Source organism: Anolis carolinensis, chromosome 6, assembly GCF_035594765.1.
Source record: "Anolis carolinensis isolate JA03-04 chromosome 6, rAnoCar3.1.pri, whole genome shotgun sequence".
In the NCBI taxonomy this organism is placed as follows: domain Eukaryota; kingdom Metazoa; phylum Chordata; class Lepidosauria; order Squamata; family Dactyloidae; genus Anolis; species Anolis carolinensis.
The window spans coordinates 76,251,565-76,279,310 of record NC_085846.1 but is presented as its reverse complement, the minus strand read 5'-3'; the positions used below and the strand labels follow the sequence as shown (position 1 = coordinate 76,279,310).

The window sequence follows — 27,746 nt, the reverse complement described above, 5'->3', positions numbered from 1 at the left end:
GCATCACATCATTAAGTACATAGTCTTCAAAGTAGGCTGAATTCCTGTATTGGCCTGATGTAGTTAACATTCGAAAAGGTCATCACATGAAAATACTGAGTATCAGAATGATAAACTAGAACTCGACCTTTCCTGCTAAAAGCTTGCATATCAGGCTTTGAGAATCCCTGACCATTGAAGTACAGATTACCTCAGAGCTTTCTCTTATTAATGGCACAGGATCATTACAGAAGTGGAGAGCAATGCTGCTATAAATATGTGAACTCTCATCTCTGTTATCAAATCATCAGGTGCATTTGATTCCTTATTCCCTATTGGAATAAGGCCTGCATGTGGAGAAGGGGAAAGAGTGAATTTGATGCCAGCTTATAAATGAAAGCATGAGTTGACTAATATGCGAATAAATCATGCCCACACACTTAACAGAGGGCATCTCCTGAAACATTACCTGAAGAAAATGAAAAAAGATAATTACAGTCACAGTTATAAACTATATCAGTCAAATGAACATGCTCTCAGATTTCACATGCTCTCAGATTTCTGATAACACAAGGAATTTATAAACCAGTAAAAAAAATGCTGGACTCAATAAATGAGGCTTACAGTATTACATTTTCAAATACACAAAGCAAGCTCTGGTGTGAAATTCCAAAACCTACTATTATTTTTCTGAGGCTGTAGACTGACCTTAACTGTGAGTTATAATCTTGACTAGACTACTACAGTCTTAAATCTGGGCCTGCAAACATACACTGCCCAAAACTGAATACAAAACAGAGAGGCCAAGTATTACATGGGGCAAAATTGGGGGGGGGGGATCTATCTTTCAACAAAACTGCACCGCTGGTGGTTCTGTTTCCAGGCACAATTCAGAGTGCTGCAAGTTACCTGTAAACCTCTAAATGTCTTGGGATCTGATTACTTCCATGAGCCTGTACAAGGCTTTCCTTGTCTGAGAAAGGTACCAACTGAAGCAAAACAAGTGTTGACTGGAAGACAGACTTTCTTGATCTTAATCCCTTGAGTATAAGACATTCATATCGATTTGCCTTTTTTTAAACTGACCAAATAGGCACCATTATATAGAGATCAGAGCCTGGGGAAGTCACTTTTTTGGATTATGAATTCTAGAATCTAGAATTCTTTACAAGCAAACAGCTTGACTTTTCCTTAAATGCCTTACATTCGGGTAGTCAGTGGAGACATTCTTCAATTGCAGTCCAGCCCAGGTTCTACAATTTCCCCAAGCTGGCCAAACACTTTGAAGCCCTGTCATATTAGAAATCATCTGTGTGCTGAAGGCTGGTGCACAACAGGCTTCCTAAACATACTTACCCCATTATCTTTTTTCCAGTTGCTGTTAGAGCTGCTACAATCCAATACATAGAGGGATTTAAACTGTAGTCAGCTAACTGGATCTTAGGCATGCTCCTAGTAATGTCAGTTGAAAGACATTGTATCTACTCCATCTTTTCCCCATTTTTGGAATGTATGTAGGAAGAAACCAGGGAAGAAGTAGCAGGTTCCAAATCACAACTGTACGCCAAAGTAAGTTTCCATAATTGAGGCAAATGTCTACACAACAATAGCATCATCTGAAAACACTCTTGGGCACCTCTTTCCACGATACCCTGTTAGCAGATGCCACCTTATGCCTATTGAACTAAACAATTATTAAAAACAGACCACCATGATCCATGCAGTGCTTTTATGCAAAAACTTCCAAAACCATACTTGCCCTTGATCTCTCAGGCTATTCAACTGTTTTAGAAACCAAAGATCTGCATTGAATACACAGAATTTTACCAATAGCAGCCTGAAGCACAATTAATGCTTGACAAAGTATCAAAGAAATAGCAAAATGGAACACCTGGCTCAGCAGGAGGAAGAAGAGACAATTCAAGGCACTCATCCCTGGCAGCAAAGTTTTTAGCTGTCATCATTATTGCCTTTGGTCTTCCGTCCAGGCAAAGGAAAGGCTGATTTGTTTTGAGACTGAGACAGTTTGCTTGCCAATACCATGAAGGGCTCCATCAGTGTCTTACCATCCGTTGCTGTCACTTCCCACAGCTTCACCTTCTCCATCCGAGCCCACTGCTGTGCTACCTCAGTTTCTACTTGTCTTTCCTCCAAAAGATCAATCTTATTGCCTAAACCAACAACTGACACCTGAAAAGAAAGAAACAATACATCATACTCACATAAGGGAGGGCTTTGTGATGATGCACACATTTTGCACCAAGATACAATGCATCAATGAATTTTATGGGGAAAGGAATGAAAAGTCCCAATCCCTGAGGTCTTGATTGCTGCTTTCATTCCACCATGACAGCTCTGTGGCCCAATGGACTATGAAGGAATCCTCTTGAGATGGCTTGTTAGCTGAGGCATTGCTAATGTTCAATGCTGCATTATGTTCAATTTCATATTATCAGACTGGGTCAGGACTTAGTCATATTCAGGGTATTCCCATAGGCCTCAACTTAGTCATTTTTGAAGTTCTATTGCTTCAGCGGGCCTATTCCAATTATAACTTAAGTCTGCTTCTAACGCTTTAAAAATAAAAATACAGCATTTTTCTGTAAGTACTGACATTTTGTAGCATATTGGGCAATTTTGGAGAAATTATGCCTATCAAGTTGGCATAAATTGTTTTAGAAAACAAAAGAACTTCTGACATTTTTTTTTAAAAAAAATCAGAATTAGATTGGACTTGCACTGACAGTTGCCAGTTTTAAAGAGTCAAGCCTGTCAACCTTTAGAAAAATAGCTGCAGAAAACTTTGTACAAGAGCAGCACACACAATTTGGAAATTTCATAGAACAAACCATGGTATCCTCTGTCTGTCTGGATTTGGTAGTTTTTATGAAAATAACATGTAGCATAGAAGTGACCATAATTTAAAAACCTACAAACATTCAAGTTTTGATAGGGAGGTGGAACAATGTAAAGTTTTTGTTTGTGTTTTTCTCAGTTGGCACTAAAAGTCACATAAGGTCGTATCAGACAGCACATGCGACATACAGCTGTGAAGGATAAAGGACATGAACATCCAGAACTTTATTAGTGAAGTACTCAATGCCACTCAAGTTGCACAGACTAAATGTAACCTTGAGGTTATCTTGAACATTTATTTCTGCTGAACTTTACAAATAAAAACGGTTGTATAGAGAAGTAATACAGCATTATGTTTAAAAATCCAAGATGTTCCACAAATGGTGATTTTTAAAAAAGTATGAGTCAGACCCAGACAAGGCCCATTAAAATTTGTTGTATTTAAATTAGTCCTTGGATTTGCTTTACATATGTCTAAGGGTGTTCACATATGGACACTATAATGCAGTTTGGAGGCGGATTAAAATGAACTGGTTTCAATGCGCAATGCTCTATACAAACACCCCAGGAATCAGTTGAAGGCTGGGACAGTTACCACAATATCTGCTGGTTGCAGATTGGAATCGGACCCAAGAACTTCACTATAGAAGCTAGACAGCCTCCAGAAAATGTAGTGTTTTTTTCTTTTCTTATCCCAGCCCTTTAGGATACTCTGATTCACTATGTCTGTTCGTGGTCAACACTAGATATCAGCAGAGCACAGGAAATGAGAACAAAAGGGCCAAAAGTGAGAGTACCATGGGAACTGAGTGGTTTCTTCTCCTGGGGGAATAATTGTTTGGGCATTTTTTAAAAGTGCTTCAGAGCTACTGTAGTCCTGATAAGTACTCCACCATTTTTCGGTCTTGAATCTGAGCCCTGTAGGGGATAAATACTCTGATTGGCTACAACGGGTTTTTGGGCTTATTTCGAACTTTTTGGTGAGATTTGTGGACACCCCTCCATTGAGCTGACTTTGAACTGCATTTTAATGTTTTTGTAGAAGCACCCTAAATCTGGACCCAGCTCAATGCATGAAGAACCTCACATCACTTGAGGGGGGACTTAAAAACTATTGCAAAGCAATATCTAAACTGCAATCACCAGTCTTTGGGAAAGCATTTTAAATTATTTAAATGCTGTTCTTCCCCTCACACAAAACTTGATGGAGGGATACTGTTACAACCTATAGCAGGGGTCCCCAAACTTTTGAAGCAGAGGGCCGGTCCACAATCCTTCAGACTGTTGAGGGGCCGAATTATCATTTGAAAAAAACAAAACAAATTCCTATGCATACTGCACATGTCTTATTTGTAGTGCAACAACAACAACAACGAAAAAAATACAATATTTAAAATTGAAAACAATTTTAACCAACATAAACCTATCAGGATTTCAGTGGAAAGTGTGGGCCTGCTACTGGCCAATGAGATAGTCAAGTTAATTAGGATTGTTGTTGTTGTTGTTGTTGTGTGCCTTCAAGTCATGTCAGACTTTGGCCGAGCCTAAGTCTAAAATTATTTATTTACTGCATTTATTTACTACATTTATATCCCACCCTTCTCACCCCGAAGGGGACTCAGAGCAGCTGTATGTACATACAATATATTATATTATTAGCATAGCACAATATTAGCATTATATATTACTATATTGAACTATACCACTATACTATTATATAATATGTAATATATAACATATAATTAATATTATTATATGGTATTACTATTAGTATTATATTGTATAACATATTATTACCAATATTATATGTATATACAATATATTATATTATTAAGACTGATATAAAATATTATATTATAAAACTGAGGGCGGGGGCCAGGTAAATGACCTTGGAGGGCCGCATCCGGCCCCGGGGCCTTAGTTTGGGGACCCCTGACCTATAGGATAATTCAGATAAACCAAAATACATCATAGGGTTAGACATGTCAAAGGCTTTCTTACTATTTAACACATTTTGGGCTTTGACTCTGGAGTTCTGATTATGAAACAATTTGGTATTCAGATTGCTCCCAGGTTATTTTAAACAGACAACTTTCTTTTGGTCTCTATGATGAAGAGATTGCTTTCTTTTACCATCCCAGCTTGATTACTACCATCTTCTTCTCTCTGCATCACTTCTAAGATTCATCTTCCATTCTGATCTTAATTCTGGTACCTGTGGCTCTCACAGTCTTTGATCCGTTCCTTACTTATTTTCTCCCTTCTGTATCAGCCTTTTTCTTTCTACTGTGCAGAAACTCCTCACTTGTATAAAAGTTGTAAGATTTTTCCACTTTTTAATATCAAAAATCTCATCTTAAAGTGCTTTGTACATATTATATGACATCTCAATCTACATCTCAATATTTCAATCTTCAAAACACTCAGCCGCAGTGCTCATGTGTTTCTGAGGAATAAGTTATGCTGTTTTTTTGGTCTCAGGTGATAGAGGCAACCAAGACAGGAAATGTCCAAGTCCTGCCCTAGATATATTGCTGCCTGAGACCTTACCCACAATATCATTCTAACACTGCAGGCCCCAGATAGTAGTTGAAATCATAAAGGAGAATATCACAAGTGCAATGGGATTACTCTCTAGCAATCATAGCAAATAGAGAAGTGAGAAGGCAAATGAAAGCCTTGGAAATTTTTGTATTCTGAAAAAATAAATGGCAACAATAATCTGTGATGATTCCATCAGAGAGAGAGTGTACTTCAACATCAAAACAAGGAGAATTTTCTAAAACAGATCTCTCTGTTTGGGTCTTGTTCACAGACTATTCAAGCTGCTGAACACTATCCTCAAAATAGAGTCTGCATACTGGACAGAATCTTTAAAGTTGTACTGAACCCGGAGCTGATTCACAGCTCCACTGACATTGGAGTTACCAGCTGCCACTGCTGGTTGCTAAAGCACAACAGTTGAAATTCTGTGGTTGATTCCACGAAAAACATGTATTTAAATACCATGTAGCCCAACAAACATGCAAGGATTCAAGAGGACCATAAAGAGAAGACATAATCAACTATAATTAATGCTCTTCTCGTTTTTAAAAGAAAACAAAAACATTTGTTACCTAGCAAACATTCCACTTGGTTCACCACTATATCCATGTTCAGTGCCTTTCAGACTTAGTCATTTTAAATACAGACCCATTGAAATAAGTCAGACATAAATTAATTGTGACTCATTCAGAATCTGCTAATTTCATTGGTTCTGCTCTAAGTATAAGTAAGCCTGGATCCAACTTTTTGTCTTATTCATCCCATCTGAAAATTACCAACACTGAAACTGGATGTATATTGAATACAAAACGAGTTGGGCTGTCTTTAACCCCATTAGTTTGTGGATGAAATTTGAATTTAATGGCTTGCAATTACAATCTATGTGGTTTAATCATGCTGTAAACAGGACTAGAGAATAAAAAATTATCCTGATGTTTAAAAACGAGATATCCTATTATCCTTCATTATTAGTTGGGCTGCCTGGAGCCAATGGAAGTTGCAGGTCAGCAACATCTGGAGGCTATATGTTCCCTACTTTAATGTACAAGACATTGATCTAATTCCAACAAGAAAAAGCTGATTGTAAAAAGGAATGTGTTTCTAGCTCTGGTAGGTGTTTTAAATGGTTATACTCTAAATCAAAGGCTTGCAGCACTTCAGGCGGTGTTGGACTACAGCTGTCATCAGCCCTAGTATAGCTAAAGGTGGGGAGTGATGGGACTTGCAGTTCAGCAACATCTGGAAGGCTGCCACATTTTTCAATAATTTGGAATTATACAGATTTTGAGAAAGGCTTCAAAACAATCAAGGTAAAAGAGATGTTCACTTCTAACAATTTGTGTCACTCATTGATCATTATGAAAGAACTCCTCTTCTCTTTCCTCTTACATATTTTACTATCCTCCCTTTGCTTGAATTTGCAATTCACAATATTAAGCTACATTTTGGCTTAGTTATCCCAGAATTCCAATGAGGGCAATTTAAGTACAATTAAATCTGGGTGTAAGGCATAGCATTTAGGACATGTGGCAATTCTTTAAATAAGTTCCTCTTCCACGAATGTGCAGAAAGGAATGTGCCTTAACATCAAAGGGCAGAATATTTAACTATATTTGAATAGTTTCCCTGAAAGTTAATTTGCAGAATTTAACCTTGAGGTGTGCTATTTCAATTTTGAATTTGTTGTAACTTGAGGTCACCCCTTGAACGGCATTCATGATCGTTATTGTTCTTTACCATGCTGCCTTGAAAACTGAATCTGAAGACAGATACTTTAATGCAATCATTAAAAAGAGAAGAAAATTATTCTATTTTGACTACCCTGTAAATCAGAGAGTAGTCACTGAATACTTTTCTCTACAACAACCTCTGCTTGGACATGATAACAATCAGCTTGCAAGGCTACAATTTCCATCAGTCAGAGCCAGCATATGACGGGTCGAAAGAGAAGGAACTGTAGATGTCATCAACACAACTGGAGGATGCCTACTTGGGGATAACTTCCTCAAGTGAGATGACTACTTCTAACTATTTGCTTGCAGCATAGGTGTTGCAAGACTGAGGGAGTTCAGTGCCGGTAAATTAGGGAGATGAATCATACGCAGTCCAGTCAGCATTGCTACGGCAACTGATTATATAATCAAGAAAGGAAATACATTTACTAGCAAACAAATGTATTGCTGTGATGTAATAACTATTTGTTTCTCTATTACAGTTGCTGGTTTTAATAGCCCTGATCCCAGAAAACATCTGAGCATTAGCCAAAGCTGTCCATTCTATTATCAGCAATACAGGCCTATCTCAGTGAAGAAGGCTTCAGAAAAAAAGTCTTTTATGCTATCTCTATTTTTCTTGTCACACTCTGTCTAGCAGGAGGTTCACAGACTTTCAGTGCTGGGTTGCAGCAATGGATCTGCAGTAAATACAGTGATGCCTTGACTTAAGAGTTTAATTTGCTCCATGACAAGCTCTTAACTCAAAACGCTATTATCTCAACATGAATTTTCTCACTGAAATGCACTGAAATACTATTAATCCTTTCCGGCTCCCCAAAACCTCACCCCCCATTTTTTTGTTATATGTTTTTAAATAAGAAAATGTACTTTAATAACAAATAATGTATAAATGCACATTCACATGGAACAATAAAAAAAGAAAGATCATCTTCAAATTTAAAATGGTAAATGCACAAATTTGTAGCAAGGAAGCACAAAGTGAAGAGGCAGAAGCATAATTTTCTCCATACTGTACTCATTCCAGCCTCCCTTCCTCTCTCTCTCTCTTCATGAAGCCAAACATACCAGGAATAAAAATCACACAAAATCAACTAACCCAAAGTTACAAGAGCAAAGCAAACAGCAATCACCAAAAGCAGTCAAGAGCATGAGGCACAGAGGCTGCTCCCTTGAAGCCCTAAAACCCTGTACTCTCTAGCGCTCCATCTGGTGCTAGCTCTTAACTAAAAATGCTGCTCTTATGTCAAAGCAAAACCCAGGCCAAGTGACAGTCCCTTAATTTAAAATGTTCTTAAATAGAGGTTCCACTGTAATTCGATAAAGCTTAAGCTGATCCTACAGTAGCTGTAGTAGGTCTTGCTTACATCAGACCAGTTAAACAGCAGCTACCTCCAGAAACTATTACTGTCCAAGAATGAATAACCAAACCAAGAGGAAAGCAGGCAGCAGATAAACTTTCCTCATTAGCTCCCCATCCAGCATGTTAAAAAAGCATTGATCAATTAATATGTTTACCAAAATGGAAACCATAAGAAGAATGGAAGGTAATGGAAGAAAACAGCCTTCCTAAATATATTTTGCAAGAAACTGTAAAAAGTTCAAAGTGTTTTTGTTTCTTACCTGATCTGGTTGTTTCATTTCGCAGTTGCAATTTTGAATAAAAAGTCTTCCGGGACAAATTGGACTATTCTTAATTTTGATGTGTGATAACCTGTCCCTTTTTTCTCATGTTATTTCTGCCTCTAGTGCCAAGATTTCTATTAAATAAGTAATGCCCACAAGCACATCTACTTGGCTACTTGTATCAGCAATTTTCAAAGGGAAATGAGATGGCTAAGTAAATTCAGTTTCTTGCTTTCTTCCCAAACAATTGAATTGCTCTGTAATTGATTTTCTGAAAGCGCTTATCTATCTGTATATAATCTGATGGGGTATCAAATCACAGTGGAACTATGGCAATAGCATTTGGATTCACACATTAAGCAGGAGAAACACACAGCTCACAATGTCACATGCATATTTCACCAGTTAAGATTTATTTGTTGTTGATGCTTTAAAAAATAAAAATAAAAACCCTGGGGGGGGGGGGACTTGTCAACAGGGAAGCCTTTGTGAGAGGGAATTCTGCTATGAAGCAAGGCTTTATTATCCCCCAAAGTGGAAGCATATCATTTCTGGTTTTGAAAAAGCTGGAAAATATGTTTCGAAAGTACGTAGCTATGATCAAAGCTGGGTCCTTGTAGCATTCCAGATGTTTTCAAATTGGCCCATGACCAGCATAGTCAAGAGTTTAGAGACTGTGCAGTTATGCTCTGAAGGGCTATAGGTTCAACACTGTTGCTGGATACGATTTTTGTTCATTTTAAAAAGAATCTTGCGAGCCAACATGGAGTTCTTGTTCACTTATTCAGTAAGTTTGTGATGTGAATTTGCACCAAATGGCCCTGAAGGCAGCCCAGGGCAGGAATACTGCTGGGATGGTTCTAGAGCAGACATGGGCAAACTTCAGCCCTCCAGGTATTTTGGACTCCAACTCCCAGAATTCCTAACAGCCTGAATTGTGGGAGTTGAAGTCCAAAACTCCTGGAGGGCCAAAATTTGCCCATGCCTGATCTAGAGCCTCAAAAGCCCAGAGTACAATGTTAAAGTATCCAATTGCATAAAAGGAAGGATACTTTTGCATAAAGAGAAGAATTTTAAAAATACAGAGTCTACCTTTGCATTCTATCCTATATACTTTTTTATACTTTGCCTGAAAGCAGAAATACAGTGGGGGGGAAAGGTATTTGTACAAGTTCTCCCACTTAAAAAGGTGAGAGAGGCCTGTAACTGACATCATAGGTAGACCTTAACTATGAGAGACAACATGAGAAAAAACATCCAGAAAATCACATTGTCTGATTTTTCACAAATTTATTTGGAAATTATGGTGGAAATTAAGACGCAGCCTGCCTTGGCTCATGCCAACCGGAAGTCTTCCCCTCTCTCTTTTTAAGTGGGAGAACTTGTACAATTGGTATCTGACTAAATACTCCCCCCCCCCCCACTGTAAGTGCACAATTATATTGGAGAGTTCCAGAAAACTGATATTAACCCAACCACCGCCTCCACCACACAGACAGACAGGACCTAGAGTATATCTACACTGTAGAATGAATGCAGCTTGATACCACTTTCTCTGCTACGCCTCAAAGTAAAACTACAACTATGGGAGCTGTAGTTTTAGCAGGTCTTTAGCCTTCTCTGCCAAAGACGGCTGGATGCCACACCATAACATTGAGCAATGGCAGTTAAAATATATTCTATCATCACACTTTGCCACAGGGTTGTATGCCCAAAGAACAGATCAGGATCCTCAGAGGTTAGTATTTCTTAAGTTTTGGCATCCAAGTGTTTTGGACCTCAACTTCCAGAATCCTTGATACACGGAGGACTAGAGCTTGGGAATTACCACTCTAGAGGTTTATGGCTACAACTCCCTTAGCCATTTACCGCTGATTATTTTGACTGCTATTGCTGATGGTTGAAGACCACAACTAGAATGCTAATGCTTCTCTATCCTTGGCACAGACTGAGCAGAAAGGAAAAATTACAGAGCCTGGATGGAATGAGAGAGCGGGGTGACTTTCAACTTTCCTTGCTTCCTTTCTTTTTTTTATTGCAATTCAATGGCTTTAGGAATCTTGCTGGGCTGTTCGTCAAGTCTACAAAGTTTAAGAAGCTACCACTATTAGCCCTAATGTGGTGGCCTTCCAAATGCTTTCGGTATATATTTATCATCACTTCTAGCCACTGGTGAGGGATAATGGGAGCTACAATCCTGAGACACTTGTGCTGGAAGGTAGGAACCTGTTTAATGTTTCCTTGTTAGAACCAGCTCACGAGACAATAAGGAAACCCCAACGTCAATGGTACTTATATAATAAGGTATGACTGCTGCGCTGCAGACAGTGAAAGACAGCTAAGGCTTTTTTCCACTGCATTAATCAATGCAACCAGGAAGCCTTGGGTATTATGTAAGAAGTTGCTCTGGCAACAACTAGCATTACATAACTGCAGCCCTATGCACACATACTTGAAAAGGCCCTAGATGAGTGTGCTCTTTTTTGTTAAAGGCACTTAGTTAAGAGGTCCAATAAGGACACGCTTCCTCCCTCTCTCTATTATGTATATCATTTATAGCAAGGGAAAAAATACATAGTGCAGCGCGTAGGTGATATATAATTCAGCTTGCCGGGCTACAGGCACTCCGTTAAGCAAACGCTGAAACAATTTCCTAGGTGTCTGATTTAACAGCAACAACAAAAAAGATTGTATTGTCTCCTATTTCCCTGTCAATCCATCATTTTGCCACCACATGTAGGACGACTGTTATTATAATTTCTAACCCACCACTGTTAAAGGAATGACTCAAGGAAGGATAACAAGACCTATCAAATAATAACCAAGCAAGTGAGCTTGAATGTACATAGAAGACATGATGCCATAATTTCAGTGGATTTTAATGAATCTTTTACATAAACCTTTTAAATATATATATATATATAATCCCCACTGGGATTGTTACCATGAGACTTTGCTTTCATTCTGCAGCTATTCTTTGAAAAGGAGATACGTTTTCAGGCATCTTGCATGAAATGACAGAGACACAGAAACTTCTTAAAGCTACAGGAATAGATAGAGGCATCCAACTGTGTCCTGATGAAGAACAAATTCCTCACTCAATCTTGCCCCTGAAATCTATTCAGACAGTTCACTATGGGTGCAATTATCATCATCATCATCATCAATCATCATCATCATCATCATCATCATCGTCATAATCTTCTTTATTTATATCCTGCCTTTCTCCTCATAGGGAATAAAGGCAGCTAACAAATAAACACATCTAATAAAAATTTAAAATAAGACAGACATAAAATTAATCAACAATTAAACATCTACATCTAACTGCCATGATTCAATGTTATGATATCCTGGAATTTATAGTTTGATGGGGCACCATCAGTCTTTGGCAGAAAGGTTAAAGACCTTTTAAAACTATCACTCCCATGATTCTATTGCATTGAGGAATGGCTGGATCTATACTACCATACAATCCAATTCAATGCAGTTAATCTGCATTCTGAAACCGGATTATATGTCAGTGTAAATCCAGCCAAAGTGGTATCAAACTGCATTAATTCAACAATATGGATGTGCCCTAACCTCCTGGAGCAAATAGAAAGAGGGACACTTCCTCTTTGCTGCTTCTTAGAAGTGTCAGTGTTTCCCTTTCTCTCATCTCCCCAGTCATAAATTTTCTGGCACACAGAAAACTCCCTGACCTGTAGGTTAATGAGAAACGTAGTTTAGGCGACAAGCTTGTCTTCGATACATCATGTTATCATATATTAGCCAAGACAATCGCGGGATTGAAGGAATCAGAAAGTTTGGGGGCTTTTTTTTACCTCTTTTTTGTCTCTCAGCTTGTCAATCTCCTTCTTAAGCCAGTCCACAGTTTCAAAGGACTCCAGGCTGTTCACAGCATACACCAGGACAAAACCATCTGCAATGGAGAAGTAGTGTTTAGGGAATTCCTCTCCCTCTCGAATTCCTCTGGTGTCATACAGCCGTAACTGTTCCTTGATTCCTCGATCGGTTTCAGCCAAAGCCACGTACACGTCTTCTATAGTTGCAAAATATTCAGCACCTATTATTTTGAAAAGGAGAAAATAGCTTTAAAATAAATTTCTAATCAGACATTTATTGTAGGGTTATTGTAGGGTTTTTCATTTATTTTCCCCTGCTCATGATGAATTCTTGTCATGATCAATTTTGACAATGTTTTTCACTGTTTCTGCAGTGACTGAAAAGTTATTTCTTTTTGTATTTTTTCATGTGGCTATTGTATCATTATTATAACTAATTGCCAATGGGCGATTATTAATGGGTATACCCCATTCTGAGCAGAATACAATTGCTTTTCCTGATGTGTCATTCAATGACCAGATTTATTCTTTTTCAATTATCATAAGGAAACGATTGTAATGATATGGAAGAAAATAAGAGTTATACACTAAGGAAGGGATTTTTTTATTATGTCAGAAGTTATTTGAGAACATACTGCAAGTCGCTTCTGTTGTGAGAGAACTGGCTGTCTACAGAGATGTTACCCAGAGGATGCCTGGATATGTGACCATTCTGCTGGAAATCTTCTCTCATGTCCCCACAAGCTAGAGCTGATAGACGGGAGATCACCCCATCTCGCGGATTCAAACCTGCAACCTTCAGGTCAGCAACCCAACCTTCAGGTCAGCAGTCCAGCCAACACAAGGGTTTAACCCACTGAGCCACTGCGACTCCTACTAAGGAAGCGATGAGTAACCTATAGTATACAGACATTAATGAACTACTACTCCCATGATCCCTCACCCCTAAACACTTATTTCTAGCTTTCAAAACATAAACATATACACACATAAACACACACATTGTTACTCATTGCTCAATATAGAAAAAGTACATTGTTTAGTTACCTTTTACTACTATTATCTGATTGATTTTTAAAACAGAAAACAGAAAATAGTATTGTCCTATACTGAACAATGTTTTACAAGTTACCAAGTTTTACAAATTACAAAGTCTGGGAACAGTCACAGCAAGAAATTACAGAAAGAAAAGTGAAAAAGGTTGCTGATGACATAGTAGAAAGTGCATCTACACTGTAGAATTAGCAGTTTGAATCCACTGTACCTGCCAGTGCTCAATGCTATTGAATAATGGCAGTTTTACAAGGTCTTTAGCCTTCTCTGCCAAAAATTGCTGATGCCTCAGCAAATTACAACTTCCAGGATTCAATAGCATTGAGCCACACAATTAAAGTGGTGTCAAACTACATTATTTGTACATTGTAGATCCACTTGAGATAGAACACCCAATTCAAATTTCCCACAGGCTAATTTACCCTGCAAACATTGGAAAATAAAATGTCCAGATAACAGACTTTGTCTTTGATCTGTTCCATTTATTCTAGAGACATAATTATAAACGTTGAAACTGAAACCTCCTCCAGGTCCTCCATGACTCAAATTTCTGACTAAGCCAGTTGGGTTCGCTAGTCCACTGCTTCTCAAAATGTGGGTCCCGACCCTAAATGGGGTCCCCTTTGCTCAATGCTGTGGTACGGAAAAATTTGGCAACAGTAACCGTTTTCTGAATGTCACCTAGTGGCTGTTGTAGACATTCACATTAATCTGCTGTGAGGTGTTTACAGTGGACTCTGCAGATGCTTCAGCTATACTTCATAAAAAGGAAAATCAGTTTGTTTAACAAGCCTTGCAAATTCTGGTGTGTTATCAGTAAACATTTATACCCATTTTATATTCCTATATACTCAGGTCATGTAAAAAATTATGGGGTCAAAAAGGGTCACGAGTGAAAAAGTTTTAAAAGCCCTGCACTACACCAAAAGATGAACAATCCAAGAACTGTGCCATAGGTACTTCTACTATCATGTTAAATGTATTGTTTACTTATTTAATGATTTATGAAACAGGATGGATAATTGTCTTACGACACTTATGTATAAACAAAAAACCTAGAACATCCATCTCTTACCAATCCTGTGATCACCATACAGAACTTGCTCCAAAATGGCTGTCTTCCCCACTGAAGCCATTCCACAAACCACCACTTTGAAGCCTTTTCCCATCTTCCTTTCAGACTGATAGGCTTCCTTGAAAAAATCCTGTTAAAGTACAGTACAGCAAATACTGGTGACCTCTGCAGTCAAGACAGAAAATATTTACTATTTAATGCATTCATGTCCCACTTTTTCTTTCTTTCAAGGCATCTTACAATTATTTAAAAACACAGAAAACATCAAAGTAATACAAGTATTAAACACAATTAAGTCACAGTTCTGTTTTTTCTGTTCCAGTATTCATTTTTAGATAGTTCTAGGGTTAATTCTATTTTCATGTTTATAATCCTTAGGATTTAAATTGCATTGTATTGTTTTGACCACTGTTCACTGCTTTGAGTCTCTTTAAAAGAGAAATAATAATACTTGCCAGAACCAGAAACTTAGGAACCAATGCCAGTATCAGATGTACTACTTAAAATATCAGTTTTATTTTATTGTTACTGCTTGAAGGTGATTTGTAGGAAATATCTAAAAGACAATGTGCTAAAATAATAAGCAAAATGTTAGGCAATTTGGAAAAACTACTGAAATACTTAAGCCAGGCATTGAATAATATGCAAGCCTTTCTCGGACAAAGTGCTGTAAAATGTCAACAGTTACATGTGATACACACAGAAAGACATCTCGGTGAAGAAATATCAGTTATCTAAAGTTTTAATATTTGAAATGTGTATTTCATATTGGAAAAATGTAGTCAGGGCTAGATATACTGTCTTTAATCAACACATACAATCAAAAACGTATAGTAATCTATAGTTTTTTAAAATTGGTTTTAATTGTTGTAACTGCTCATTTTAATAGTTTCAGTATTTAGTTGCTTTGGGTTTCTTTTTAAAGCAGGACAGAAATGGTAATTATAATAATGGGTTGCTGTGAGTGTTCCAGGCTATATGGCCATGTTCCAGAAGCATTCTCTCCTGACGTTTCTATGGCAGGCATCCTCAGACGTTGTGAGGTTTGTTGGAAACTAGGCAAGTGGGGTTTATATATCTGTGGAATGTTCAAGGTGGAAGAAAGAACTCTTGCCTGCTTGAGGCAAGTGTGAATGTTGCAAGTTGCCACCTTGATTAGCAGTGAATAGCCTTGTAGCTTCAAAGCCTGGCTGCTTCCTGCCTGGGGGAATCCTTTGTTGTGAGATGTTAACTGGCCCTGATTGTTTCCTGTCTGGAATTCCCCTCTTTTTTCTTAGTGTTGTTCTTTATTTACTGTCCGGATTTAGAGGTTTTAATACTGGTAGCCAGATTTTGTTCATTTTCATGGTTTCCTCCTTTCTATTGAAATTGTCCACATGATTGTGGATTTCAATGGCTCAGAACACCACTCAGAAAAACGGGAATTCCAGACAGGAAACAATCAGGGCCAGCTAACACCTCCTAATAGAATTCTTCCAGACAGGAAGCAGCCAGGCCTTGAAACTGCAAGGTCATTCAATGCCAATCAAGGTGGCTAATTTCAACATTCACACCTGCCTCTAGTATACAGGAGTTCTTTCTCCCGCCCTGGACATTCCACAGGGATATAAATCCGACTAGTTTCCAATAGACCTCGCAACCTCTGAGGATGCTTATCATAAATGTGGGCGAAACGTCAGGAGAGAATGCTTCTAAAACGTGGCCATACAGTCTGGGGAAACTTACAGCAACCCAGTGATTTCGGCCATGAAAACCTTCGACAAAATCATGATTTTTTCATTCCTGTGGTTCAATTATTCCTATTATATATAGTAGAGTCTCACTTATCCAACACTGCCTTATCCAACGTTCTGGATTATCCAACGCATTTTTGTAGTCAATGTTTTCAATACATCGTGATATTTTGGTGCTAAATTCGTAAATACTGTAATCACTACGTAGCATTACTGTGTATTGAACTACGTTTTCTGTCAAATTTGTTGTATAACATGATGTTTTGGTGCTTAATTTGTAAAATCATAACCTAATTTGATGTTTAATAGGCTTCTCCATAGTCTCTCCTTATTATCCAACATATTCGCTTATCCAACGTTCTGCCGGCCGGTTTATGTTGGATAAGTGAGAGTCTACTGTACATAAAAGAAACAGCCGCTGTTTGTTACTGCTACTTTCTCCTAACTCCTTAAGGTATATTCTATTTCGAGAAGGATTTCTACCCTAATTCTGCGACTATCAGTGCCTTAACTTGGAAAACAGCACACGCAAGCGCGCCTCTGAGCATGTCCAGAGCGCCAGCACCAACTTGAGGCGTTACATGCTTATGTCAAACTAGCCCAATTCTACAATAACGTTAAATAACGTTACTCTGAGGAAAACCCCAAGGCCATAGCTTTCCATTTTACAATTTCAGCCCAGCATGTGACGGACTACAAGCTTCCCGTCCTGAAGGAACGACGCTGAACGGTGCTTCCTTCCAATGCTTACCCTGCCCACTTCCGTGCTCTAGGGAACTACGTTTCCCAGCAACCTCTGCGCGCAGCTTCCGCCTCCCGGGCCTGGATCCGTGGATTTTGCCGCAAAGCATTGTGGGAAGCAGGCCTCTTCCTTTCCGGCTCCGGGCGCCGTCAGGTAAGGTTTGTTCATGGCTGCCGCTTTAATCCGTCGCCATCCTCAACTCAGGGGGCTTCACGGAGTCTTTTTGGGGTCGCGCCTTGTGGGCGGGAGGCGGAAGAAGAAGGTGGCTGGGTTTTCATGGCGGAGACGGGGCGAGGAGCTGGCCGCTGGTGGCGTGCGTTAGGGCCTAGGGTTGCCCAGCCGGAAGGGACTGAAGCGGTGGCAGGAGAAGGGGAAAGCCTCTCCGCTGCTTTAGGAGGCCTTTCTCCTTATGCAGCGGCCTAACGATAGGCCCAAGGGGTGCTGTCCAGTTCCTCCTTGGTTGCATTAGAATTAAAGCAGTTTGATACCGTTTTAGCCGTCATGGCTGAATGGTATGGAGTCACAGGAGCTGGAGTTTGACAAGGCCGTTAGGTATATTTGCCAAAGAATGCAAGGACATCACCAAATTACAACTCTCATGACTCCATGGCAGTCAAAGTGGTGTCAAACTGCATTACTTCTGCAGTGTAGATTCACTCCTAGTGGCCATTTCTTTAAAGGTGGCGCAATGGATTAAACCAGGGGTCCCCAAACTTTTAAAGCAGAGGGCCGGTCCACAATCCTTCAGACTGTTGAGGGGCCGAATTATCATTTGGAAAAAAAATACAAACAAATTCCTATGCATACTGCACAGGTCTTATTTGTAGTGCAACAACAACAACAATGAAAGAACAATACAATATTTAAAAATGAAAACAATTTTAACCAACATAAACCTATTAGGATTTCAGTGGAAAGTGTGGGCCTGCTACCGGCCAATGAGATAGTCAAGTTAATTAGGATTGTTGTTGTTGTTGTGTGCCTTCAAGTCATGTCAGAATTTGGCCGAGCCTAAGTCTAAAATTAATTATTTATTTACTGCATTTATTTATTATATTTATATCCCACCCTTCTCACCCCGAAGGGGACTCAGAGCAGCTGTATGTACATAAAATATATTATATTATTAGCATAACACAATATTAGCATTATATATTACTATATTGAACTATACCACTATACTATTATATAATATGTAATATATAACATATAATTAATATTATTATATTGTATTACTATTAGTATTATATTGTATAACATAAGATTATTATCAATATTATATGTATATACAATATATTATATTATTAAAACTGATATAAAAATATTATATTATAAAACTGAGGGCGGGGGCCAGGTGAATGACCTTGGAGGGCCGCATCCGGCCCCCGGGCCTTAGTTTGGGGACCCCTGGATTAAACCCTTGTGCTGCTGAACTGCTGACTTGAAGGTTGGTAATTTGAATCCGTTGGACAGGGTGACCTCCCGCTGTCAGTCCTAGCTCCTGCCAACCTACCGTGTTTCCCCGAAAATAAGACAGTGTCTTATATTAATTTTCGCTCCCAAAGATGCGCTAGGTCTTATTTTCAGGGGATGTCTTATTTTTCCATGGAGAAGAATTCACATTTGTTGTCATGAAAAGGGGTCCTATATATTACTGTATATGATGCTATTTATGAGATTTGCTCTTTCACACATAGTATACATTTATTTCCTCTGTGTATTGCATATGATGCTATGGTATTATAAATTAAAATCAAAAAATTAAGTTCTTAAATATAAAAACCCTTTTGAGACATTTGGTGCATTTGTAGAAAAAAAGTTTGGATGGGATGGTTTTACATTCCTGTTTGTTTTTGCTTTGAAAGGGCAACTATTTTTTCATGTGGGAAGGAATATAACTTTGCCTTTGAGTTTATGCTCCCTTATCCAAACAACTTGTAGAAAGAGTTGATGCTCAAAGAATTATAACACTTTGACAGTATTTCTTCAATTCTAAGACACCATTGATAGTAAGACACACTAATTTCAGTACCACTAACAGCAAAAAGTTATTTTTATTTATTTCTAGAGATGTTTATATGAGAAGGAAGTGCATTTTAGAATTGAAAAAATAACTAATATTTATTGGTAATTAGTCAGATTTTGATAAAAGCAGTGTTTTGGTGCTACAGTTGGGATAAACTTGTTTTCTTGAAGTTAAAGTCTGTACCATCCAGGCATGTTGTATTAAATGCTGCACTTTGTTACCACATACGTAGAAACGTTGTTGCTTTTTCTTGGAAAGAGGAAATGTGCATATGCCTAAGGATGAAATGTGATGTAAATCTGCTTCTTTTTATGTAGGTAAGCCAGAATGGGTGCCTACAAGTATATCCAAGAACTATGGAGGAAAAAGCAGTCGGATGTGATGCGCTTCCTTTTGCGCGTTCGCTGCTGGCAATATCGCCAGTTATCTGCTCTTCATCGAGCTCCTCGTCCCACCAGACCAGACAAAGCTCGCAGATTGGGATATAAAGCTAAGCAAGGTAACAGCAATTTCAGGAATGAGGTGGATATGAATGTGGGTTGTGTGTTTAGGACAGTTGAATATATTATCATCTTTACGATTTGATTTAAACATATTGCGGCCTCATTTCTGTGCATCATTTGGGCAAGAGCACCTCTGAGACGACATGGGGTTGAAACATTGGCTTCATCTCTTCATATCTTGCTACAGCAAGTCTTGCCATTTAGCTATGAGGTTGTGCAGGATAAACAATTTCCAGCATCTTTTATGTTTAATGCAATTTTATAGTATCTGTATAAACTGTAAGGACATAGTGTTTCCCATTATTGGATGAATGCTTGCTATTGCTAAATAGATATTTTAGAAAGTTATAAGCAACATAATATGGATAAGGATATCTGCTACAGTGTAAATACTTTGGCTGTGAAATTTATTTTTCAACTCTGCTTTTGTCATAGGTTACGTCATCTACCGTATTCGTGTTCGTCGTGGTGGCCGTAAACGTCCAGTTCCTAAGGGTGCTACTTATGGTAAACCCGTGCATCATGGAGTTAACCAACTGAAATTTGCCCGGAGCCTGCAGTCTGTAGCAGAGGTGGGGAGTTTTTTTTTGTGACCATTGTCAAACTTCCTTACAGCTATCATTGTTCCCAGACAGTTTGAAATTATTGCTTAAACTGTTATCCTTTTTCACATTGAAAATAACATAAGCTACTTCTCTATTTTTTCCAGTTGTCTTTTTAACCTCTTTAACTCATACATCCATGAATGATTGTGATACTCCCGTGTGGGAAGACAGTAATAGAGTAACAATTTAAGTAGCTCATATTGTGCAAATAAGACTGGTGTGGTTAATGAACAACAGTAGCACTTTTGATGTAATGTATTTTATAGTCTAATTTTAAGGTGAAACATGGTATTTTCTGTCTTAAAGCTGGTATAATATGTGGTGTGTAGAATAATGAATTGAGAACATTTTCTAAAAAGGCAAGGGAATATGAGATAAAAGTGGGCATATATGGAAAATCAATTCAAAATCAGGGATCTCGTGTTAACACGAAGTAGGCATTCTATTACTGTTAAATGTGTATACTGCTTGTATTTCTGTTCATTCTGATGGACTACTTCATATTGTATGTAGATTATACAGTATTTGGGAAATCGAACAAGTATTTCAGATCGCAAGTTATTGTGAGGCACTGCAAGCTGATGAGAAATTTATACTGTGCTCCTTGTTCTGCTTCTCTGCCTATTTTTTCCTTCTATCAGAAATAAGTAATATGTGGTCCTTGAAATGTTATTGAATGGCAGCTTTCATCAGTACTGGACGGCCTATGGTGAAGAACCCTGGGAGTTGCAGTCAGATTCCATCTTGAGGACCATACACTGCTCACCTCTGGCTTCTGCTTAAACTCTAGTATTCCACTGATCTTGCTTCTACTTGGATAGTGTTCACTGATCATATAGCACCAGAAGTCTAAAAGAATCATTCATTCCTACTGCTTTCAAAAGAGTATTTCACTATAAAGAAAGTAGTTGATGAGTGTCATAACAAAATACCAGCCATCTTTCAAAACTCTTTCTGAACTCTGCCTTTTCGCACCTAGGAACGTGCTGGCCGCCATTGTGGAGCCCTGAGAGTACTCAACTCTTACTGGGTGGGAGAGGATTCTACCTACAAGTTCTTTGAAGTCATCCTGGTTGACCCTTTCCACAAGGCCATCCGGCGCAACCCAGACACCCAATGGATCACCATGCCAGTTCACAAGCACAGAGAGATGCGTGGCTTGACCTCTGCTGGGAGGAAGAGCCGTGGCCTTGGAAAGGGCCACAAGTTCCATCACACAATTGGTGGCTCACGCCGTGCTGCTTGGAGACGGCGCAACACCTTGCAGCTTCACCGTTACCGCTAATTTTTTTGCTCTCAAATTTCTCATAATAAAGTCAACTAGAGGCTTTGGGTTTCCATTGTTTTGTGTTTTCATTACACTAAGATTGGTAGCTTCGGACTTAAACAGTAAACTTGTAAACAGCAGATCACTGGTTTCTTTTTATGGAATAATTAATGACTTATTTGGTGTTTCAAAAACAATAGCTAGCAATATCAGTATATTTTCATTATAATGGGTCCTTGGCCCAAATACTCTGAATGTGTGGCAATACCCAATAGGAATTTAGATTTTCACTTATTTTATGTACAAAAAATTATATTTAAAAGTCCTAGGCATAGAAACAAGCAAAGATAAATAAGAGGCTCCTAAAATTAAGAGCTGTTAGCAAATGTTTCAAAATTGTTTAAAATGATGAATTTATTTCAAAAGTAACATAAGGAGGTCCATGATGAATATCCTGCTTATTTGGATTACATAATTCAGCATTTTCTAAAAGCTTTGACAGTCTTTCTAACCATGTGTGTCTTGTTTGGTTTTCTTTGTTAGCAAAAGGTTTTTTGAAATACATCAGTTTTGAGAAAGTTGGGTTATTTGACCTCTTCACAGGTGCCATTGTTCACCATGTAAAACCTGTGCTATCCTGATACTTTATGGGTAGGATGATAAAGGAGCACTTGGTTGTCAAATCTATATTATACAACTATCTTAAGACAAACTGGATATTCTCTGGTTTCTGAACCAAGAAAAGAGTTATTTAGCCTATAGGTCTGTCTGACACATAATCTGTGTTAAAAAGTAAATAGAACATGACTCTTTTCACATATGCAGTTTATCTGGGTTTCAAACAATGGTATTCCAAAATGGAAGCTCTGATTTCATATGTTCATATAAATACTTCCTGTGTATACCAGGGGTTTCATGTGTATTTTAACATTCAGTTAAATGATATATATAGCTTTATTTGCCCTGATGGTGGTGGTGATTCAAAAGCCATAGTACTAATTTTATTGGGATTCCTCAAAATTTCAGTGTTCTGAACCATTTTTAGTTGTTTGAATAAAATGCGAGGGCAGGTAATAACAAACTAGCAAATTTGGGGCTTAGCTCCTTTTCTGTAGCTCAGTTGTCAATTGAGAGATGGAAATCTCAAGTGCTTGGGGAAAATTTTGTTGGCTTTCAGATGAAATAAGATATGGAGAAAAAAATATTTTCTCTGGATTTGAGCAAACAAAACATGAGATATGAAGACTTCTGGTTTATCAACAAAACTGAAACCTGAGAAGGGTACATGGTTTCAGTAACTGCTTGCACTCCATATCTTGCTTCATTTCAAAGCCAGTTCTTCAAAGAAAGTGAATTACATAAGTGTTCATGTTATTTAGGTCTTTGGCCTTCTGGGTTTCTAGGGCTTTTTTTCTCTTCCATTTTTTTAGCATTTACAACAGGAATGGCCAAAGTGTCCAGTAAGCAATTTTTGTGGTCTTTGGAGCTTTTCTGCCAAAAAATATTCCTGAATTAAGTTTTTTTTCTACTCCTGGGGGCTTCTAATAATTGCCATTTTGTCATAAAGTGCACATCTTTACTTCTAAAATCTTCAGCTGTAGCTCTCTGGTTTTACAGATCATATGTTACCTAGTGAAATGGTAAAAGCCATAATATCTGAGATACTGCTTGTCTATCAAGTTAAGAATGTTCTGTGCCTCATGCCCTGGCCAGGAGAGGTAACACTGGCACTGAATTTGTATCTGCTATGTAGCAGTACTCCTGTTAATAGAGAGCTAGTATTTTGCAGACCAGGGTTCAAATTCCTGCTCAGCCATGAAAATCCACAGACTGATTGTGTCCAAGTCACAGTCTCTCAATCTTACAGCAAGGCTATGGCAAATTTCTTTTTAATCCTGCCAAAAAACTTTGTGATAGGATTGCCATAAATCAAAATTGACTTTAAAGCACACAAAAGGAACAACAACCACAGCTTAATAAACTTTGTCCATGTTTTTATGGGACAACCAATTAGGAAATGACATTTAAAACCCAGGAACAAAAATCATGTTACATAGTGTAATTCAAAACATTGGTTATTTGAAATGTTTTGAATCAGAAATGCTTTGGATCTTGGAAATTCTATATTTGCATATATACATAATGGGATACAAGTTTAAACAATTCCTTTATGTTTTATATACCCTTTATTCACATACACAATATTTGTAATAATTGTGTGAATGAAACAAAAAGTTGTATACAGTACACTGAACCATCAGTAAGCAAAAGTGTCATTACTGTATCTCAGCCATCCATTTGAATGATTTCATCAGGGATACTCAACCTGTACTAATTCTCTGGAAACTCCAATTAAAGAGATGTTTACATCTAATGGACTCAGAAATCAACATGAAATTACCTAATCAAGAGTAAAATATATAGCTTTCTGTTTAATAGCAGCTTTGACCACCTTTTCAGTCCCCATTTTGTTCAATATAGGATGCACACTGAAGTCCCAGGTCATTAAGAGAGGCATTTTAATGTACCCCTGTGGGCTTCTGCAAGGTTTAATTTTTAATTTATGTTAATTAACTGCACTTTTTCAGTTAGGAGGAGGTAGAAAGAACTACAGCTGGACTCCAGGACTGGCTATAAAAGTGCCATCTCTTGAGAAATACTCGTCCCATTACTTAGATTTGTGGCTGGAGCTGATTGATGAAAATGTCCCTGTCCTAAACTCTGAACTATCCTCCAAAAAGACAAATGATCTCTTGGTAGGTTCAAAGTTAAAATGAAATGCACAGATAGAGGATGGGTGACACCTGGCTTAAAAAGTCGATGTGAAAGGGATCTAGGGGGTCTTAGACCACAAGCTAAATATGAGTCAATTGATATGTGGCAGCTTAAAAAGCTAATGTAATGTGTCGAAAACATGCAAATGTGAGTAGATCAATAGGTACCGCTCCGGCAGAAAGGTAACGGTGCTCCATGCAGTCATGCCGGCCACATGACCTTGAAGGTGTCTACAGACAACGCCAGCTTTTCGGCTTAGAAACTGAAATGAGCACCAACCCCCAGTCGGACACAACTGGACTTAATGTCAGAGGAAAACCTTTACCTTTACCTAATGTAGGCTGCATCAACAGAAGTATATTGTCGAGATCAAAGGAAGTCCATAGTCCCACTCTATTCTGCTTTGCCCAGATCACATCTGGTATACTGTGTCCAGTTCTGGACACAGCAATTCAAGAAGTCTATTATAATCTGGAATATGTACAGCAAAGAGCAACCAAAATGATGAAAGGTTCAGAAACCAAGCCCTACGAGGAACAGCGTAAAGGGCTGGGTATGTTTAGCTTGGAGAAAAGGTCGAGAGGGGACATGTTTAAATATCTGAAAGGATGCCACATTGAAAAGGGGCAAACTTCTTTGCTGCTCTGGAGATTAGGGCACAAAGCAATGGATTCAAATTGCAAGAAAAAAGACTCCACCAAAACATTAAGAAAAACTTCCTGATGGTCAGAGCTGTTTGCCAGTGGAATGTGCTGCCTTGCAGAACAGCAGAGTCTTCTTTGGAGTATTTTAGACAGAGGCTGATGATAATCTGTTGCGTGTGCTTTATGTTTTTCTTGCATAGCAGGGGGTTGGACTGGATGGCCCTTGTGGTCTCTTCCAACTTTATGATTCTATGAAGCTAATCCATAGAATCAGCCCTTCTGTTGATTTGTAGGTTCTTATCCTCATGTGAAAATGCAAAGTAATTTCAAAGCGTAATATATTTAATTTGGTCTTAGAAGTTTTATAGTGTGTGGCTTAATTGTGCCAAGCATACAATACCATCAATTTCAGCTTTAAAAAATTAGCAACACTGATAGCCATCTTGGAGCCTGATCTTTTGTTAGTATAATCACAGACCTTCTTGTTGATGAAACAAGAGAGAGCCTTCTAAGTCACTGCTCCCATCCTCTGAAATGTCCTTCCAAAGGAAGCAAGGCTCACTCCCTCCCTTCTTTCGCTGGCAGGCAAAGAAATTTTATTCATGTTGGCTTTTAGTACATAATCACTCTTGCAGAGCATTATATTAGGATGTATGTTTTTAATTTTTGTAGCCTTTAAAAATAATTTATACTGGTTAGAAGAAGATGTTAATTTCTTTTTAAATTGTTATGATTTTACCCAGGTTTTTTTTTGTGAGCCACCTTGGATCTCATTCAAAGGGAATTATTTGAATTTCATTTGTCAGGGTGTATCTACACTGTAGAATTAATGCAGTTTTTTGCCACTTTAACGACCACGACCCATGCTATAGAACAGGAATCCTCCAACTGTGAGCCTGCTTTTGGCTGATGAGATGGTCAAGTTAATTAGGATTGTTGTTGTTGAGTACCTTCAAGTTATTTCAGGTTTAAGGCAATCCTAAGTCTAAAGCTTAAGGCAGGGGTAGGGTACATGATCTTGGAGGGCTGCATCTGGCCCCTGCTATATTTTACGAGGTCTTTATACTTTTCTGACAAAGATTTCAGGTTCTTCACCAAACTGCAAATCCCAGAATTCCATAGTATTCTATGAAATTTAAGGTGGTGTAAAACTGCATTAATTCTACACTGTAGATCAGTGGTTCTCAATCCCATGTGTTTTGGCCTACAATTCCCATACATCCCAGTGGATACTGGGAGAATTGGGCACCATCACTACATATTGTTTGATTGCACCTGTGCCGATGGCAGATTCCCTACCATCACAAAATCACAAGTATCCATTTCAATGAGGGATCCAGTGGTGTTCTGAGAAAAAAAGTGTATTTTTAGAGCAAGCATTTCCTGTCCGTGCTGCAACTGCAGTGATACTATGACTGAGAGATGACATGGTGCTTGACTTCAATATAATCACTGCATTTGTTAATGCTTTTAAAATGATCAGCAGTTCAGCACAGGATGTTTTGCAATCTCAGTGAAGAGATCCCAAATTTTCAAGCTGAACTTTATTTGAGGTAATGTGTGAGAGGATCTGGCATGGCTTCCTTAAAGCATCATACTGGAAACAGGTGAGAGGGAGGAAGTGAAAGTAATAACTAAATATAGGAACTCATGCCTAATTCTGAAAGTTTGGATTTCTGAAAGTAGTAATATACTATTAGTTGCATCCAGATTTGCCCACGTGCTGCTAGGTGAAGTAGAACTGGACTTCCTCAACTCCTTGGCACCATAACAGGACCTCAGTTCGCAAAAATGTCCTTCAGAGAGCAGGAGCTCTTTTTGAAATGGACTATGACAATAAGGGAGATCTCTGAAAATTGAGTCGTCATCTTCCTTGACTGGAATTCATTTCACAAAATATGCCTCAACCCAATTTCCAGGCATCGGTCCTTTGTTGCCACTGCTTGCCCAATTCAACAGGGTTTTGAGAAGATGAAGTAATCATGTACACATCTCTAGATGTGGATCCAAACCTTTGAAATGTTGATGCCATACAGTTCTGGCATTTGCATTATATGGACTATGTCCAAAAACATGCTTTTAATATACACCTTTATTTTATTCTAAATATAAATATATAACTTTTCTGCACTTAGAAATGTCATCACACATGACTTGATGGGTTGTGTTTGGTCAACAATGTCCATAAACAAGGACATCTCTTCATACAGTTGTGGAGACAAGATTAAAAATGTTTTCAGACTACTGTTTGCTCATGTGTGATAATCATATATGAAAGATGTAAATAAGAAAATGGAGACGAGAATCCAACAATAAGCATCTACCTGCCCAAATGTTATCCATATATCTAAGAGAAGGATCTCTTTGCAGTTCAGTCACCTCCTTATCATATTATCTGGTGTTCAGCTCACAAAAATATAGCGTCTAGATCCAGTGAAGTCATGCTACCCCTCTATTCCACCTTGGTCAGACCACACCTGGAATACTGTGTCCAATTTTGGGCACCACAGTTGAAGGGAGATGTTGACAAGCTGGAATGTGTCCAATGAGGAGTGTCTAAAATGATCAAGGGTCTGGAGAACAACCCCTATGAGGAATGGCCTAAAGAGCTGGGCATGTTTAGCCTGCAGCAGAGAAGGCTGAGAGGAGACATTATAATAATAAATAATAATTTTTCATTTATACCTGCCCCTTCTCTCCAGAGGGACTCAGGGCGGCTTACAACAAGTAATAATAC

At 38.3% G+C, this 27,746-nt stretch overlaps 2 protein-coding genes across 5 annotated transcripts; one reads left to right on the top strand and one right to left on the bottom strand.

The window, feature by feature from the left end:
* Positions 1-593: 593 nt before the first annotated feature.
* Positions 594-17,304, bottom strand: nkiras1 (NFKB inhibitor interacting Ras like 1). 4 transcript variants are annotated; one of them, XM_008118963.3, is made up of 4 exons: positions 17,199-17,304; positions 14,715-14,844; positions 12,566-12,807; positions 594-2,169 (listed from the first exon to the last, which is right to left on the bottom strand). In XM_008118963.3, exons 2-4 carry the CDS (start codon positions 14,806-14,808, stop codon positions 1,930-1,932), a joined length of 576 nt encoding a protein of 191 aa, XP_008117170.2. In that variant the 5' UTR covers positions 14,809-14,844; positions 17,199-17,304; the 3' UTR covers positions 594-1,929. The 4 variants fall into 4 exon arrangements, with proteins under 4 accessions (XP_008117170.2, XP_008117171.2, XP_003226268.2 ...); XM_008118964.3 differs by having other exon boundaries at positions 14,715-14,879; positions 17,199-17,298; XM_003226220.4 differs by having other exon boundaries at positions 17,117-17,199.
* Positions 17,195-21,657, top strand: rpl15 (ribosomal protein L15). Its single transcript, XM_062984396.1, has 4 exons — positions 17,195-17,347; positions 19,538-19,714; positions 20,154-20,290; positions 21,303-21,657. Exons 2-4 carry the CDS (start codon positions 19,543-19,545, stop codon positions 21,606-21,608), a joined length of 615 nt encoding a protein of 204 aa, XP_062840466.1. The 5' UTR covers positions 17,195-17,347; positions 19,538-19,542; the 3' UTR covers positions 21,609-21,657.
* The last annotated feature ends 6,089 nt before the right edge of the window (positions 21,658-27,746 follow it).